This window comes from Odontomachus brunneus, unplaced genomic scaffold, assembly GCF_010583005.1.
Source record: "Odontomachus brunneus isolate Ranch 3 - 2012 unplaced genomic scaffold, Obru_v1 Obru_scaffold_045, whole genome shotgun sequence".
NCBI classification, from domain to species: Eukaryota; Metazoa; Arthropoda; class Insecta; order Hymenoptera; family Formicidae; genus Odontomachus; species Odontomachus brunneus.
This window is the reverse complement of record NW_022639495.1, coordinates 1376281-1393477: the sequence shown is the minus strand read 5'-3', so window position 1 is coordinate 1393477 and position 17197 is coordinate 1376281. Positions and strand designations below refer to the sequence as shown.

Genomic DNA, 17197 nt, shown 5'->3' with positions numbered 1-17197 from the left:
AGCCACATCATGGGTTTGAAACTTTCGATTTGACCGATAATTATTTCAAGTGATATTAGAATCGCACGCTCTCTATCTCTATTTCTATCTCCTCTGCTCTTTCTCCCTTTCCTTTATTGTACCATAAACGTATCGGCGCGAGAAAGACTGACTCACAGTCCCGGGTGACTATTTCGCATTCTAGACGAGTGCGCCGAGGATTCCGACTGTAGGAAGAACGAGCGATGCACCTTACATCCCAGCAGCTCGCGCTACGAGTGCACCTGCATGCCCAAATATAACCAGGTGGGCGATCAATGCGTGCTGACCGACTGTTCGATGAATCCTTCGGAGTGTCATGAGAACGCGCAGTGCGTGTCGGTCGGCGACGACAAATACAAGTGCGTCTGCCTGAACGGTTATCACGGTGACGGTATCGGCCAGTGCGTGCAGGACCACATCGGCTGTAACGTTGTGAACAACTGCGGCCGCAACGCAGTCTGCGCGTACAACCAATCGTATGCGAGTTATGCGTGTATGTGCCAACCGGTGCGTATATAGATCAGCGTTGTGCGATCGCGTATAGAACAGTCGCGAATACTTGCCGCGACTTAGTTTGCTGTCGCGCAATGTTAAATGATAAATGAAATTCTGCGGCGATCGCGGTCAAATCAAAATTAAATTGAAATAGAAATTAAACTGAAATAGAAATTAAACTGAAATAGAAATTAAATTAAACCAAATTATTTGGGGATCGAAGTTAAATTTAATTAAATTGCATGGCGTGCGCGCTATATATTGGTATATATATATTGGTATATTTACATGACTATACGTTCTTGATATACATTATATTGCGTGGCGCGCTATACGTTACAGCAATTTGTTATTATTAAAGAGAATTATTAAAGAGAAGTACTAAAATTTTTCAATAATAGAGCAGCAACTAGCATTACAAGTGAAAAACAAACGTGAATTTATTCTAAAAAAATTATTTATATTTAAAGGGAGGTTCAGGTAGCCGAAAAGTAGAAGATTATTACGAATTTTTTGTAAAAAAATGATAAATAAATAGGGTCCAAACCATATTATTTATCATTGTTTTGAGTGTAAAAAAATTATTGAAAGAAATTGTTTTATATTTAAGAAGTTTTGATTTAGATGATCGACAAAAATAAGAGGTTCTTACGAATTTTTTTGTTAAAGAAATGATAAATAAAATTTGAATCATACTATTTATCATTGTTTTGAGTACAAAAAATTACTAAAAAAAATTGTTCTATATTTAAGGAGAGGTTCTGGGGCTTCGAAAAATAATTAGTTCTTACGAATTTTTTTCGAAGAAATTATAAATAAATTGTGATCATGTCAGCTATCATTGTCTTAAGCATCCAAATTATTAAAAAAAATTAGAACTCCATTCAGGTTTTCTATATTGAGCGCAGTGTCGCCAGACATCTCCAAATGGACAACATTACGGCTCATATAATAATCTAAGACAAACGGGACAAGAAAATTGAAAAATGTTCGGCTATCTAAACCAGAAGTTCCTCTTAAAGGTCAATAAATCGATGATTCAATGTCTCACGATGACTTCTGTGTGATTTACAGTGCAAAATATGAGAAACTGATAGTAATCTTTGTCGTGTGCAGGGTTACTACGGTGACGGTTTCACGTGCTTCACGCAGTTCTCGTGCATGGACGATCCCAGTCTCTGTTCGCCGGATGCATCGTGCGTGTCGGTCGGAGAAAACATATTCGCTTGCGTCTGCAACGAGGGTTACACCGGCGACGGCGCGAACTGCAAACGCCGGCCGAAGCACGAAGCTAACTTTTTGCTAGTGAACCAAGGAATGGCTACGCACCGGATACCGTTTGTACCTACACAACAGAATCCGGGATATCCGATCTACATAGCTTACACGCAAATGGCGATCGCCCTGGATATCGACTGCTCCGACGGAAAAGCTTACTCCAGTGATATTACTGGTAATCGCTCTCGTTCGTGCTCCGGCGAGTCTACTTGCTGCGAAGTTATCAATATCCTGGTGTCTTCCCGACACTCAAAACTCTTCCGTCAAATGACGAACTCAAGTTCAAGCTCTGCGACCTATCGCGTAATGAATAATTCTACGACACGCGTCGACTTGACAAAATTGATCGGTCGCTAATATGCGTCGCGCCGGGGCATATTGCAAAAGCAATTAGCGCCTGAAAACGGGATAATCTCTAAGCTGACATCGCAATCTATCTCGCAGGCAACAGAATAGTCCAGCTATCTTATAACGGATCGATATCAGAGACATTCATCCCGAAAGTTAGCAGTCCCGAGGGACTGTCGGTCGATTGGGTCTCGAGGAACATCTTCTGGACCGATTCCGGCAAGACGACCGTCGAGGTTGCCAGCCTCATGACAAAGAAACGCAAAGTCCTTATTTCCGATGGACTGGTCAATCCGAGGGGAATAGCAGTTCATCCATATCGGGGGTAAGAACGACCGGAGGCGGAGGAAATCTATTCGCAAAACTTTTCAGTTCCGCGTGCTTCAAGAACCTCCTCGATTTCCTTTCAATCATCACTTTCACGTGCGCTATCTGCGCGAGTAAAATGGGAGCGGCGCACTTCCACCATGATTCGGATCTCCAATTATTTTGCACTATATATACATGGTGTCTACCACAACTCGCACATCTGCTCGTGTGCAGGTAAAATTCGTTAAATTGAACGCAAAGTGCTTTACAAACAACTACGTGAAACTTTGAGTTATTAATTAAAAAAGATTGGTGAATAATTGTCTTCGAGATCAATTTTCTTCGGTCGAGAACTCAACAATTTACGTGGTTATTTGTAAAATGGTAAAGAATTTTTTTATTTAATTTGACGTAACGTATAATCGGTTAGAAATCAGTTTACACACCTTTACCGAATGAAGTTGCAAAACGCGTTAAAGTAACACTTTGACAGAATTAAAAGCCACTGCTGATATATACGCGCAGAAAGTGTAATCGATTATAAAAATTACTTCTCAAAATAATGTCTTCTAAATTTAAAATAAATTTTTTCTCCCAATTTCACACATACGCGCAGTAATCGATTGTAAATTTGTAAAAATAATATTCCTTTAATTTAAAATAATTTCTTTTTTCCAAATTGACAAGTATGCGCGATAATCGATTGTAAATAAATAAACATTACTTCTTAAAATAATATCCTCTTAATTTAAAATAAATTCTTCTTTCCAAATTTCACGGATGTCGCTCTTTATATTGTCACTTTTGTCATAATCGATTACTACACATATATATATATCAGCAGTGGTTTTCAATTCTGGCAACTCAAAGGGTTGCGAATTCGATAAAAAGTTAAACTCGAAGCGTTGCAATTTCGATACAAAGCGATTTGTAATCAACTACACACAAGCATACAATGAAATATCGTATTTACCATCACATACCTACCATACCTATACTGCATCGCGCAATCCTTCATCAATCTTCTTTAATCAATAATTCAAAATTTCACGCGGCTGTTTGCAAAATGGTGGAGAACTTTTGCGTTCAGTTTGACGTGTTCTACCCGAGCGGGTGTGTGAGTTGTGTCAGATACCTTGTACCTTGAAATCCTACAGTTTTCTACTCGTATTTCCTCCTATCTGTTCATATTACTCGATTAATTTAAAGCCACTGGTGGCTTCATATTTATTACCTTCTCGGTATCATGATATCATCGAGACGTAACAATATCACGATACATCATCCAAACATAGTTAAAGCAATTTTATAGTTATTATAGAACGTCCATGGGCGAGGGATTATTAATATCGTCGTTCTAGTAAAATATTCTGGTCTGACTGGAATCGCGCTTCCCCCAAACTGGAATGGGCCAACGAAGACGGTACAGATCGAGCAATCTTCCTTCAGGGTGATTACGTTAAGCTGCCAAATTCATTAAGTATCGATTGGTCGACGGATGAGCTTTGCTGGGCCGATGCCGGGACGTTCACGATAAGTAAATATAGATTTTAATCACATAAGCGTGCGTTGAAATAGCATCCATCAATCTTAGCGGGAAAATGTCTGAAACGACGCGATGCGTTTCGTGATGTCACCGTGAAGCTGCTGTCTGTGACAACAAATGATCTCTTGTTCTCAGGCTGCATCGAAATAGACAGCAAGGAAGTCAACGTCGTCGCTAATGAGCTCATTTATCCATTCGGCTTGGCGATCTCTCAAAACTATTACTACTGGACCGATTGGAAAACGTGAGTCGTTAAGATATTCATGAGAATAACACGAGACGCAAAAGTTCTTTCATTACTTTCTTTCTCTCTCTCTCCTTCTTTGCATTGCAGGCACAAGGTCGAAGTCGGTATGAAAAGTACTGGCGAAAAACGGACACCGTTGTCTGTGCCGCCTGGTGGAAGTGGAAAATTATACGGCATAGTGGTCGTTCCCGAATCATGCCCAAGTGGTAAATTTTACATCTCTCTACATTACATATTCTTTTTGAGACGTAATCTTTTGAGTACCATGAGTGCATTTACGTGCATGGCGGCTTTCCTCAGTTTATGCTCTGGACATAAACAACTGTTGCGATGAACAACTTATGTTTGTACTTTTTTTTATATATGTTGCACATATATTGCACACATGGAGAGAATTTTATAATAAAATTAATATACGATTTTGTAATAAGGAGGAGGAGAATAGGTCAATATTCTGCAATACTCTCCTCAAAAGGTTTGACAGAATTACATAAAAAAATCTATGTAACTGAATTGTGTGTTTTTGGTAAAAAATTATAATTACAAATAAGACATATGTACTTGAATAAATATTTAATCGTTAAAAGTAAATTTACGATTGTATAACGATCGACTGTTTACGATCGTTAAAAGTAAGTTTATGATATAAAATTAAAAAATTTATAATTTTTTATATGAGTTAAAGTGTGAGAAATCGAAATTCCTTATAGGAATAATAAGTTCAGATAAAGTCATACAGTACATTCATGAAATTTGTATGTATTTCTGTTAATTCTTATAGGATTTTTTAAGCAGAGTAATTTCAGCAGAGTGACTGTCCTTTCATTTCATATGAGCTACTTACGTTTTAGAGACAGATATGTGCTATTGAAAAATTTGCTACGTTCCTTAGCAAGATAGACCTGCACTACTAGAATTATAATAAAATTGAGAAGAACCTCTAAAAGAAGAACATTCCGTGTAACGTGGCTAATAAAAAAAGCCTTGTTTTTCTCATACTATTGCATTTTTCAAAAACTTTTTTTCGCTTAATTTACAAATTTTTCAAAAATTTTTCAAAAATTTCTTTTTCGATTAATTTACAATAATTCAAAACACTCTGACCCTAGTTTAGCTCTGAGATACTCAAATATTCTAAGGATTAAGTCGACCCTTCCCATCGGCAACTTTAAAATCAACAATACAACTTCCTTTACACGCCTGCCTTCAGAGACAAACCGTCCTCGTTATTTTCCTTACTTCCAGAGATGTAAATTCAATATCGCGGAACACTTTTAGTAAATATTTACGAGCACGTATTTGCAGCAAGCAACGTTTGTCAGTACGAGAACGGAAGGTGCAGCAAGGATCAACTCTGTCTACCGGACGGCCAGGGCGGCAGGACGTGTGCTTGCGCGGACGACGCGAAGGGACCTTGCACCGACTCCCATTATCAGTCCTAGATCTATCCGCGATCTCGCACGGAGAAACAACAACGCAAAGTGCCGCCTCACGTTCGATATCACACGGCAGTGAATAAGAATCGTCTCGTATTGGCGTGTCGAGCGGGAATCACACACAAGTAACCACTATAGGCCAAGTGTAAATTATAACATTACTTTTAACGTAAATAACACTGATCATCGACATTCTCAAGTAACATCTACTTTTATATCTACGTGCCGCGATGCGGAACAAGCTGTACCGCGATCCGGCGAATCGCGCTTTATTTAATAAAAACGAAGGAAAAATAGAGATCGAGCGTTGCCTCTCGCCGATAACACGCTATCCACCGATCGTTTCTACTCACGATCCTCACTTATTTCCCGAGTCTCCTCTGATCCCATGTATCTGATTACTTTTGTGATTAAAGTAACGTGATATCAAAGTAAGTATCGAGTACGTGAAGAAAGACGGTGAGAAAGCAGGAGATTCCACAAAAAAGTGCTCAGCAACCGACCGTTACGAACGTAATGTTACCGCGATCAAGATTTGAGTCACAGTGGGAAATAAAATTCACACCTTGCGTGTAATTAGAAACATTTCATCTTCCACGCACAGTCCCGATCCAGCAACAGTCGTTCTCTTCATCAAGAATTTTTCGCGATATTATATTTTAGCGCACTGTCATTCATCCGCGTAATATCAGTCGATCAAGTGGAAACAGACCACTGGGGGATCACGAAGAGCATGTTCACTTTCTCTCTGATATTTTCAGCGCGATCTGCCGAAGGTCTTTATGCGAGACACTTTCTTTGAGGACGCAGTATTTAATCGGCCACCATCAGACAAGTCGAAGGACGGGAAGGGAATAAGAGGAGAGGACGTAAGAGATAAGACGGTGACCTCAAAAATCGACAAAGGATTCTGTGCTCTCCAATGGATCCGCTCAGAGCGACAAGAATCTCCAGGAAATGCGTCTCGGGAGACTTTTCTGCTGATCGCTCCGCAATAACGGAGAATTCTGAAAATGGGAGGAAACCGTAACGAGCGATCATCTCTTAACGTTCGTCGAGAAAATTATTTATATCCTCTTTTATTTTTGCACCTCTTTCTTTCGTTCTCTCAGGAGGTTGGTGTGCCAAGCAGACAAAATAAATACAGATGCTACTTTGTTGACGGATACTCTGCTTTGAGCGATGTTGCATAACGCGTAGCTACATGGGAAGTAAAGTGATCTTAAAATGAATCAGCAAGTCAATGAGCCGTGCAAAAATATACAGCGATAGAAATCTTATCATTTTCTTTTTTTTTTTCTTTTTTTTTTAACAGTATGCATATTTCTCTTTAACAAAACGATGTGAGGTATTATCAAGACCGGCAATAATTGGTCAGCAAAGTAAATCGACTACAATAAGCAATGCCAAATTTGGCTTAAGAATTAATAAGACATTTCTTACAAATTTTTGGCCATTAAACAGGAATCTGGGTGCAAAATATCTTTATCACGTCAGAATTTCAAGAAACGCCGTGCAAGGTATCAGAAACGCATTTTGTGCATTTTTCAATAATTTATATTTCTGAACTGCAAAGAAAGGAGATGTAATGGAGACTTCTGTAAAATCTCAAATTAAAAGTCAAAGCTATAATAGTCCACGTTAAAAAGAGATAACCAAAGACAGGCAATTTAAAAATCTCACACAAACTGTATTAAAAAAGAAATTTATTTTCAATTCTTTACTTTCTCTTTTATTTCTTTGATATTCTTTGTTCTCCTTTATGACCCTTTATTCTCTTATGTATTGTTTTTTAACATCTTTTGCATTGTTTCTTGAAATTCTGATATGATAAAAACATTTTGCGTCCAGATCCGTATTTAGCAGATCTACAAGAAATAACTTATCAGACCTTAGGAAAGACCAAATAAAAAGATCATTTTTTGTTGTTCGAAGGAAGTGTTATCTGAAGGAAAGTTAGCGAACAAAATATGTCCGTATATTATATAAATCCGTATGTAATAGTATCTCTGGATTGGCGAACTTTCAAAATTAGTGTAGCATCAATTATATTCGGAATAAAAATGAATGGTTTTCACATTGTTTTCTTATATTGGAAAAGTTAATTACTTCACTATGTACGAAAGATGTTAATTCCATAAATTCCGAAAGTTGTTAATTAAAGTGAAATATAAAATAAGATAAAGTAATATATGATCTTTTGTTATTATGTCTATTTATAATAAATTAAAAGTATGGTAACTAAAACATTTTATGCATCGAATCTCCTTTTGATAATTAGTATGGTAAAATGTACAATCCATAAAGTTTCTAAAACATCAACAGAGGTCAATAAAGCGCACTGTAAAAACATGAAAATTTTTATTGTACGGCGCGTTCCACACCCCATGCTATCCTTAAAAAATTCTAAAATGGCAGACGCAAAAAGTCAGTTGACTTCGTCTTGAGTCGAATTAAGAAAATAAATTTTCCAGTGCAGACAAATTTACAATGCAACAAAGCGTGCGTCGCTCTCGTTACACTTGTCCTTAGTACACTGCACGGCCTCATAAAACAATACACTAGATGCACGAGACAAATAGCGCAACTCCACTCCTGTTTTTCAGCAACGCGAGCACCACGGTGTATAAATTAGACCGGAAACGAACTTAGAGTAGTTGGACGTTAATTTATAGCCCGACATGGTAGTAAAGAACGCGCGGGCACTTGTAGACGCAGCGCAGACAATAACTGATTGATAGTGGAAATCAATATTCGTGGACCAATAAATCTCACTAATGTATACATTATCGCGGACGAGTAATAATAGAATTTTTAGAACCTCGTTTGCGCGAGATCATGAATACTTAAACTTAGGGATTAAAAAACTTTTCAATTTGTGAGAAACCCGAGCTTCAAAGTTCTTAATCCTCGGAACTCGAACGACATCTTCTAATGGGAAAGATTAACGCGAATAAATAATTACGTTCTTGGAAATTTTCAGTTAGGTACATGAATTTAGTATTGCGCGCCTTAATTACCATATTCCGGGGTCGAAAAGTCTAAATGACGAGACGGTCCTTTTAAAGAATTGATCACCGCGCACGCAACTGCTGTTTGCAATTTACGCAAATAAGCATCGCCTTTGGTAATCGGCAGGCAGTGAATGCCTCGGTGGATTGGAAAAAGCTAGCCAAAGTCTGCCATCGACAGGTGCTCGATCAGACTGTCGCGCCGGAGCTTTTCAATAAGAATGCCCGTCTTGGGACGTAATGCTCGCTCACACGGCAATGTTCTACCATCAGATTACTATACCTTAACCGCCGTGGCCATGAAGTCTCGTTCAACGAATTTTATACACCATCGAAAACTATTCTTTAACGTTTCACGACAAAACATGACGAACGACGAAGTTAATTATGCAACGCGATTAAGGCTCCTTGTACCTTGTGCCGGCCATGTCGAATTTGTGACGTCAGGTGCGAGGAATAACATTCTGACGAAAATTGCGTGCCATTTCTGAATAAAGATAAATATAGACGAAATAGCATTTTAGATTGCTTAAACACACCAATTGTTCGAAAGGTATCTCTTTCTCTTGATAATTAATAAATAATCGTATAATAAGTGATGAAATGAGGCATGTGAAACGATGAAATGTTTTCTCTGCATGTCTTATTTCACAATTAATTGTACTATTATTAATTATACTATTATAATCTATTCATTAATCGTCAGAGCAAAGGAATACTTTTTGGACAATTTTACAAGTATATTCAAGCAGTCTCAAATGCGTTTTCATCTATATTTATTTAGAATATATATTTATTTAAAAATAGCACGCAAACTTTCGTCAGCATGTCTTTCTTTGCTTCTGACGTCACAAATTCAACATGGTCACGGCGAGGCACAAGGAGCCTTAAATGTATACTTTACTATCGGGAATCGACAGATTCGGAGTGTTTTCAGATTGTTCATTTAACGAATTCACAAAAATGTCTAACATGACAGACGATGAAATTAATTATGCCGTAATTAAATATATGTACCTTATTGCCCAACGTGTATCATTCGATGGATTTAAATCGTTCTTCGGTTATTTAACAAATCCGCAAAATTTCGTGAGAATTGGAATAATATTTAAATTTGCCCTTCGTAGATTGCTTAAGATCCAACTTCTTTTCACCAATAACAAAGTTCCATTTACCACAAGTTAATTGAATCAAAAACTTTCATCAAAAAGTTGCAGCTGACAATTATCATAATATAGCCAGGGAATTTCATCGAAGTTTGCTAAAATTGAAAGAGAACAAGTTAATAATGAGTTATTAATTTCGCTTCCATCACCATGGAATTGATACTCCCTTATAATTAAAGCTTTCGTTATTAATTCCTTGTCTGTACATTGATAATACTGGTTTCATGATGCATCTATGATAAAAATTAATATGTAAGAGCTTGAATGTTATGCGGCAATAAGATCTGACCTTTCTTTCGCTCATTATGTCGTTACGGAAAAAAATTGATAATATGAACGAGAGAATGTTACTTTGTACTACAGCTACGAGTACAAAAGAACATTATATCGTACATTATATCGTGTTTTATAAAACACGCTCCAATACACATTGCAAAATAAATTTAAAAAAATACCTGTTAATTCCTACACGGAAAAAACTTTATAATAAAATTATTATAATAATTATAATAAAATTATTATAATAATTATAATAAAATTATTATAGAATTGTGTAGCGCGCGCGCGCGCCGAAGAATATATGGACATTCTGCAGCAACTGATTATCCCTTTATCTCATATGTGCATAGAAAAAAACGTTTGGTTGGATTAAACAAATTCCTAATAAAATATGAACGAATCTAAAAATTTCGGCTAAAGTTATCAGAATTCACTCATGTTTCACCACAAAAATTTGATTAATCCAATAAAATTTTTTCCGTACGCTATTTCTATTTCAGAAACTGAAATGTACTGTTAAAAAAGTTGCTATGTTTCTTGCAAAATTGATTACGTTACCAAGACAGACTGCACTAGCAGCTCATTCTGCATTATGAAAAAAAGCTTGATTGTATTACTCTGAGAAAAAAAATATTTGAAAATTTATCTGTATGTATGTGAGGTAAAAGTTTACTTCACAGAAACAAACTTTTTTTTTCACAGAAATAAACTTTATATCCAGCAAATAAATTTTCAAGTACTTTTTTCTTTTTTTTTCGTATGAAGTTTGGTTGCAATAAACGAATGAATGCGTTTTGATTGAAGAAAACAAAATCTCTAATTCTTAGAAACTTAAATTTGACTCATAAGAAATTCGGTGTCCTTTAACCAAAACGCGTTAATAATGCTTATTAACTCTAGAATCCTAAACATAGACAGAATTTATCCAGAACAACTTTTTAAACATTACTGGTCCTGAAAACATGTTTTGTTTTTTCATTATAACTTCTTCCAACATTATTAAATCCCAAAAACACTAATATATGCATATTTCTCGATGTTTTCTACACCGATTAAAAAAGAAGAATTGAATTTCGATCATTTTCCCGGAAAAATCCGAGCAAATGAAAATACATATTATCCATGTTTAAGGTAATTTTTCGATTCTAGGGAGTTTTAGAATTCTAGAGGTTGTAGGGTTAAATCCAAGTTAATACAACCAAATTATGCTTTTCTCCGTACAATAAAATTAAAAAGAAAATTCGTATGGAAAAAGAAAATTCTATAATATTCTCTCCATAGAGACGTTTCACAAAATGCCGATGACTCAAGAACAATTTGATTTGCAGTGTTTTATTTGAGATGCCTCGTGTGACACGTCAAAGCGGCACGATGCGTTTCAACGTGACCAGCAATAGGAGGTAATCGGCGATTATAGCCGTAAGCGCTTTCTTTCGAAGCGACTTTCGCCAGAGCGGGTCTCGCCAGAAGTACGACCTTACCGGGTCTCGGGAGGATAATGCGTCGGCGGCAATCGGGGCGACGGAGACGGCGCCAGAAGAGGCGCGCGCGAAGTAGAAATGGCCGACTGGTGCAGGCAGCGGCTAGTAGTCAGTCGGCGGTCGGAGTCCGCGCGCGACGCATCGCGGAGCGATAGATTCGTACTACTTGCTCGCTCGCTCGGCCGGCGCGACGCCACGTCTGACTCCTCTCCCGCGCAGCGTGAGAGATAGGTGCACGTGCGTGCATGCGTGCGTTCCGTGTGCCGCGGCAGTGAAAGTGCGCGCAATTTTGTGGACGCGCGCGTGCCTCCGCTACGCCGAGCTCCGATTTTGCCGAGACGGAGCCGGAATCACGGGGAACCGCGAGTTTCTCCCTGGTCTCCGATGAGGTTTCTGTACGTATCGTGCCTGCCGACGATTAAAATTTTCGCACGCAAATCGCACTCGAGAGGCGCGCTGATGGTGGTGGCAGCGGTCCGAGCTGACGGGTTCGCCGATGGCGCGACAAAAATATCCGCGAAAAATCTCGGCAGCTCGCCAAGCGGCCTCGAGCCGTTGCCGTCGCGCTTCGCCGAGAGGTAGCTTTGATAAGATAATCCCGAAATGACGATCGGCATAAAGCAGCCTGACGAAATCGTATCCCGTGCGAAATTCCTCCCGTCCCTCGCTTCTTTCTTCAAAGTGCATCAGTAGAAGTGTGTTTGATCAGATCAGGTGAAAGGAGTATTTCTCCAACAATCGGCAAATTTCATCGATTCGCAAAGAAAACATCCCCATTTTATTGCTTCATCTTACGTCTCACTGATTCTGACCGGTGGAAGTAAAATCTCACTAGAAACTCGTTACACACCGTGTCAAGTCCCATTCTCCGTGTTTGTGGCAATAGAATTACCGGCTCCCGTGCGATTTCGATGCAACGACACTGCCTGCGTATGCAAACTGCATCAATAATTGGAAGCAGTCGTTGTTACGAGCCGATTCTCTCGGCGAGACTTTGCTAATTGCAGTGCTAGACTTTCAACTGAACCTCCATTTGTAAAAGAATAGCATTTCGCAGTGAATAATGCGCTCATTGTGCTTTAGAGAGAGCACGGGCCGATTTTCGCACGCGAGCCGGAAAATTCCGTGGATTCGCCGGCCACCTCGAGCGCGTTGCAGTCGACGTACGTGTGCCAGGGGCGCGATAAACGCGCCCTCGACGTCCGATACGAAGAGACTGACTCTCTGAATTTTTTCCTCTCCTTTTTTTACGAGGGTGCAAATTTCGCACGAGCGCAACGGCGTGAAATCGTCGCTCGCGTCTGGCGTTCACGGACCTGCGAGATACCTCGGGAATTATGTTGCATCCGAATGCAGAATGCGGCGGACGAGATATGTAGGAGGGACGCACGAATACACAGTCCTATTCTCGAGGAACGTTCGACAGTTTTTCCAAAAAGAATCGCGCGTGCTGTTGAAGGAATATACGTGCGCACCGCGAAGAAATGCATCGAGTATTCGAGGCACGCGTGCATGACAGCGAAAACCCGTTCGCCCGTTCAGTCCTGCCTTATTCCGCGAAATTCTCTCAATTGCATAAGCCGTATGTTCGTTCGTCTCTTGAACTCGCGGTTTACGTCAAACGCGAGTCTCGTTAAAGTGCTCGCGTCACGTTGAATTAATTACCGGCATTATTCGTTGACGCGAGGGAACGTGCGAAAAGAGGCGCGAATGGGAAAAAATATCACGCACGTACGCACCTCTGTCGATGACGTTGCTGTAAGGAAATCCGTATGCTTTTATTAAGCAGCTACGCGGCTTGAATAGTCGATCATCGATGAAGAAACAAAGAACGAACGGGTGCATTAATTTTTCCGTTTTCGTGTCACGCGGCGAGTAATAATGCGACTTCTAGCCATTGCCGGCGATATGTAAAAATTCCAGTAATTATGGAACCTGCCGATTCGCTCGGCAGACCGGCGCTCATGAATAATTAAATTAGCAGGAGCGGAAGAAAAATCGAGATAACCATAGCACGTGTCTGACATGACACTGCTCTTTTCTCCTGAGCGAGCTTCACCGTAAGATCTGCGCGGGAGCACGTCTATAGTTTTTCTGTCGCGATCGCGAGTGAAAAACTGGAAAAATATCCGGCCGGAAAAATACGAGCAAAAGCGACTTCAGTCGAAATTCAGACGTGTGTTTCGTGAAAAAAACTGTCTCTCCACAGAGCTGCACGACAAAATGCAACATTTCATTAAGGCAAAACACTTTTTTTCTCGCCGCGGCTTGTTGTTAGTTTCACGAGAATTCCGTGAATTTTCCTAATTACAAGTGACGCCGGGACGGATTACGGGAGGGGTATCGCGAACGCGCGTAATTCGAGAGGTTATCAAACGCACACGACGCGTCCAGAGTGAGAAGCGAGTTGAATTATCGCGCGGGGAATCGCGACGAAATTCGGAAACGTGTAGACAGATCTCGTTTTTGCCAAGTGGTCCTTTGCGCGATCATGCATATTCAGCTGCGCCAGCGGGAACAAGGATTGGCGAGTGCAGCATGGCGGAGCACCCGGAATTCTTCGTGATATGAGCAATTTTCCACGCAAAATTCTCGCAAGATAACCAAACGCTGATTTGCATTCTATTCTTCGGCGAATACGAACATGGTAACCGCAGTTTCTCAATATGTCGAGTATCCCGCGATAAATGCCGATGTCGATGGAACGACAACCGTAATCGTCTCTTGTAATCAACTTTTGTAGTCTACACAGAAAAAAGAATATCCTTGTTTGGAGAATATTTTTATTATTGACATTTTAAGAATAAGATTAATGTTAGGACGAGATTATTAGACAAAGATAGACAAAGATAAATTAGTCTTCAATCAAGACAAAAATAGTCAAATTAACACAATCATTTTCTCATAGAATATTACAATATTAATATTCTCGGTTATATATTATTAGGTTATGTATTTCTTGATTATTACAATATTAATATTCTCGTTTACCAATTAATATTGTAATAACCAAGGTAATATTCTATGAGAAAATGATTGTGTTAATTTGACTATTTTTGTCTTGATTGAAGACTAATTTATCTTTGTCTATCTTTGTCTAATAATCTCGTCCTAACATTAATCTTATTCTTAAAATGTCAATAATAAAAATATTCTCCAAACAAGGATATTCTTTTTTCTGTGTAGACTACAAAAGTTGATATATTACATATATATTACAAGTCTTCAATCAAGACGATTATATAAAATTAACCCTCTACTGTCTACTGTGACTCTGAAATCACAATTCTGTTTCATCATTATTTATCTGCAATATAAATTTTGTTCCTGTCTTGATTGATGTGACGTGAAATTCACAATATGGTTGTTTTTTAATATCGTTATTCTATAACAAATGATTGTGTTAATTTGACTATATTGATCTTGGTTGAAGATTAACTTATCTTCAAACGTCATGGCATCTTATTTTAACATTAATCTTATTTTTAAAATATCAATAATAAAGATATTCTCCAAACAAAAATATTCTTTTTATGTAACAATTATCATGCAATGCACATGAAGGAAACAATTGTTTGACGGTATTACCGTGAAATTAACTTTTAATGCGAACTAATGCGCTTCCGTCGAAGGACACCGAATTCCTGTTCTCTGCGACATTTCTGTTCTTGCAATTTTCGGTACCTATGACTCGAATTTTGGCTGTAAGAACCGGAAATGCCGTTCGCCCCCAAGCGAAACGCGTCGGCTCCATTAAAACCAAATTCCACATCGGTGCGACAGAATTTCATCTGCGCGCATACTTATTATTGAAACTACTTTCGCGTCGCACGATAATCATAAAAGAAGTTCACTTGATGCACTCTCAGACACCTCCCTCCTCGAGCAATTTCGCAATTTCGCTGTTTTTGTAAAAAGTGACAAAGAGAATTTTTGTAAGTTTACGCCTCTAAACGTCCACGTCGCGAGAGTATGAAGTTCCCCTAACGACCTTCGTAAAGCAGCAACCTGAAATAATTGATTCGGCGGCGCCCCGGAGAGGAGCTTTCGCGCGCGAGGAGCTTACATCCGCGACACTTCGCGGCGCGAAGCGGCGCCACGAGGCGTTGAGAGTGTCGCGCGATTTTTACCTCCGCTCCGTTGGCGCAAGCTAAACGACCGTTTTTATTCCCCCGTGGATAAAAAAGTGGATACGCGCCAAGGGAGAATGAACTGCGCGAAATAGTAACGGCCGGACGTGGGAGGACCTGCGGAGGGACTGGCACGCAGCGCACTCTCTCGCAGTTTAATCCGCTAAAATGACGAACGTCGCGGAAGGTCGTTGTGTCTTGTCGAGACTCGTTACGGGCAAGGGCGTTAAACGATGCCCGCACCTCACGAATTCCACGTCGGATCGTCGATCGTCGCCTTTTTCCAGCCGCGCCCCGAAGTGACAGTAACTCAGTTATTTCGCGCGCGCGCGCAGAATTCCCGCGAATATGACGCGCATTATTCGTAACGGCGCGGCCGGGAGCCCTTTGCGCGCGAATCGACATGTCGGCCATTCGCTCGCTCAGAGTATTACGGATATGCGATATTAAACGCGACTTTATCTTGTCTTGCGCTCGCTCGACACAACGCAAAACTCTGCTCATACAGCTCGCCGTTCTTAGCACGCCGTGTGAAGTTGCGAATTTCCTGCGGATTAAAATCGGGGCTAAATATTCTATATTTTAGAATTTCGAATTTCACAACTTCTCAGGCAACTAATTGTTGTAACTGACTATAAACATGACAGAGACAACTTTCTTCTATGTATTAATGTCCGCCACGATCCTGTTAATCCTATATTTGTTTTGTAATAATAAAATATGAGTATGCAGCAACGTAGCCATCTTGCCCTGATACAACGGCAACTTGCTCACTAATACAGGGTAAGAAGGCTACATATCAAATATGTATCCTAATTAGTAGTTTCACAGTTTTAATTAGAGTCTCCACAGTCTTCTTGGCCTTCAGTTATAAGCCAATTTTACCTCGTCCATCAATACGTTCTATTCCTATTATTTTACGAATGAAATTTGCTTTTATTACCGGAAACAGTATATATTATACAAAAAATTTTATTACGTCGCTTAATTTGGTTTAGTCATGAAAAATATTGAAAATGAAATAATAATTATAATAATATAATTATAATAATAATAAAATAATAATAATAATAAAATTTTGAGGGGTGCTCGAAAATTTACTTTATTATTACCAAATAAATAATATTTGGTAATAAAATTTGGTATAAAATTATTACTAAATAAATTTTTTCTATTTCTTAACTGTAATATTATTCGATTCGAAGCATTTCGCGATTTTGTGTACCCATTATTCCTCTCAAGATAAATATTAAAAAAAAACATGTATGGGGGCCATATAGTTCTGATATCCCGTATATCTATCCCGTATATCGCTGGCATTTAGGATATTCCGCGCTCAAAACAGACGAACAAAGGCAGTAAAGATTGTCGTACAACGTCTCTTCGAAACTGCCGCGAATTTACGTTAAACTGAATCCGGGAAACAACGAGAGACCCGACCTCTGTGGGT

The 17197-nt window shown here is 39.2% G+C and overlaps 2 protein-coding genes across 5 annotated transcripts in view; both read left to right on the top strand.

The window, feature by feature from the left end:
* Positions 1-5980, top strand: part of LOC116844701 (nidogen) — a 39280-nt gene extending 33300 nt beyond the window's left edge. For all 3 annotated transcript variants that reach the window (XM_032816582.1, XM_032816584.1, XM_032816581.1), the window contains 7 exons: positions 185-528; positions 1633-1969; positions 2239-2467; positions 3813-3988; positions 4133-4241; positions 4332-4450; positions 5550-5980. In XM_032816582.1, coding sequence (XP_032672473.1) covers positions 185-528; positions 1633-1969; positions 2239-2467; positions 3813-3988; positions 4133-4241; positions 4332-4450; positions 5550-5686 — 1451 coding nt within the window. In that variant the 3' untranslated portion in view covers positions 5687-5980. The remainder of the gene's footprint in view (positions 1-184; positions 529-1632; positions 1970-2238; positions 2468-3812; positions 3989-4132; positions 4242-4331; positions 4451-5549) is intronic.
* A 5762-nt stretch (positions 5981-11742) lies between these two features.
* LOC116844734 overlaps positions 11743-17197 on the top strand; it is a 214224-nt gene continuing 208769 nt past the window's right edge. For both annotated transcript variants that reach the window (XM_032816684.1, XM_032816683.1), the window contains exon 1: positions 11743-12012. The gene's annotated coding sequence lies outside the window, so the exon portion shown is untranslated. The remainder of the gene's footprint in view (positions 12013-17197) is intronic.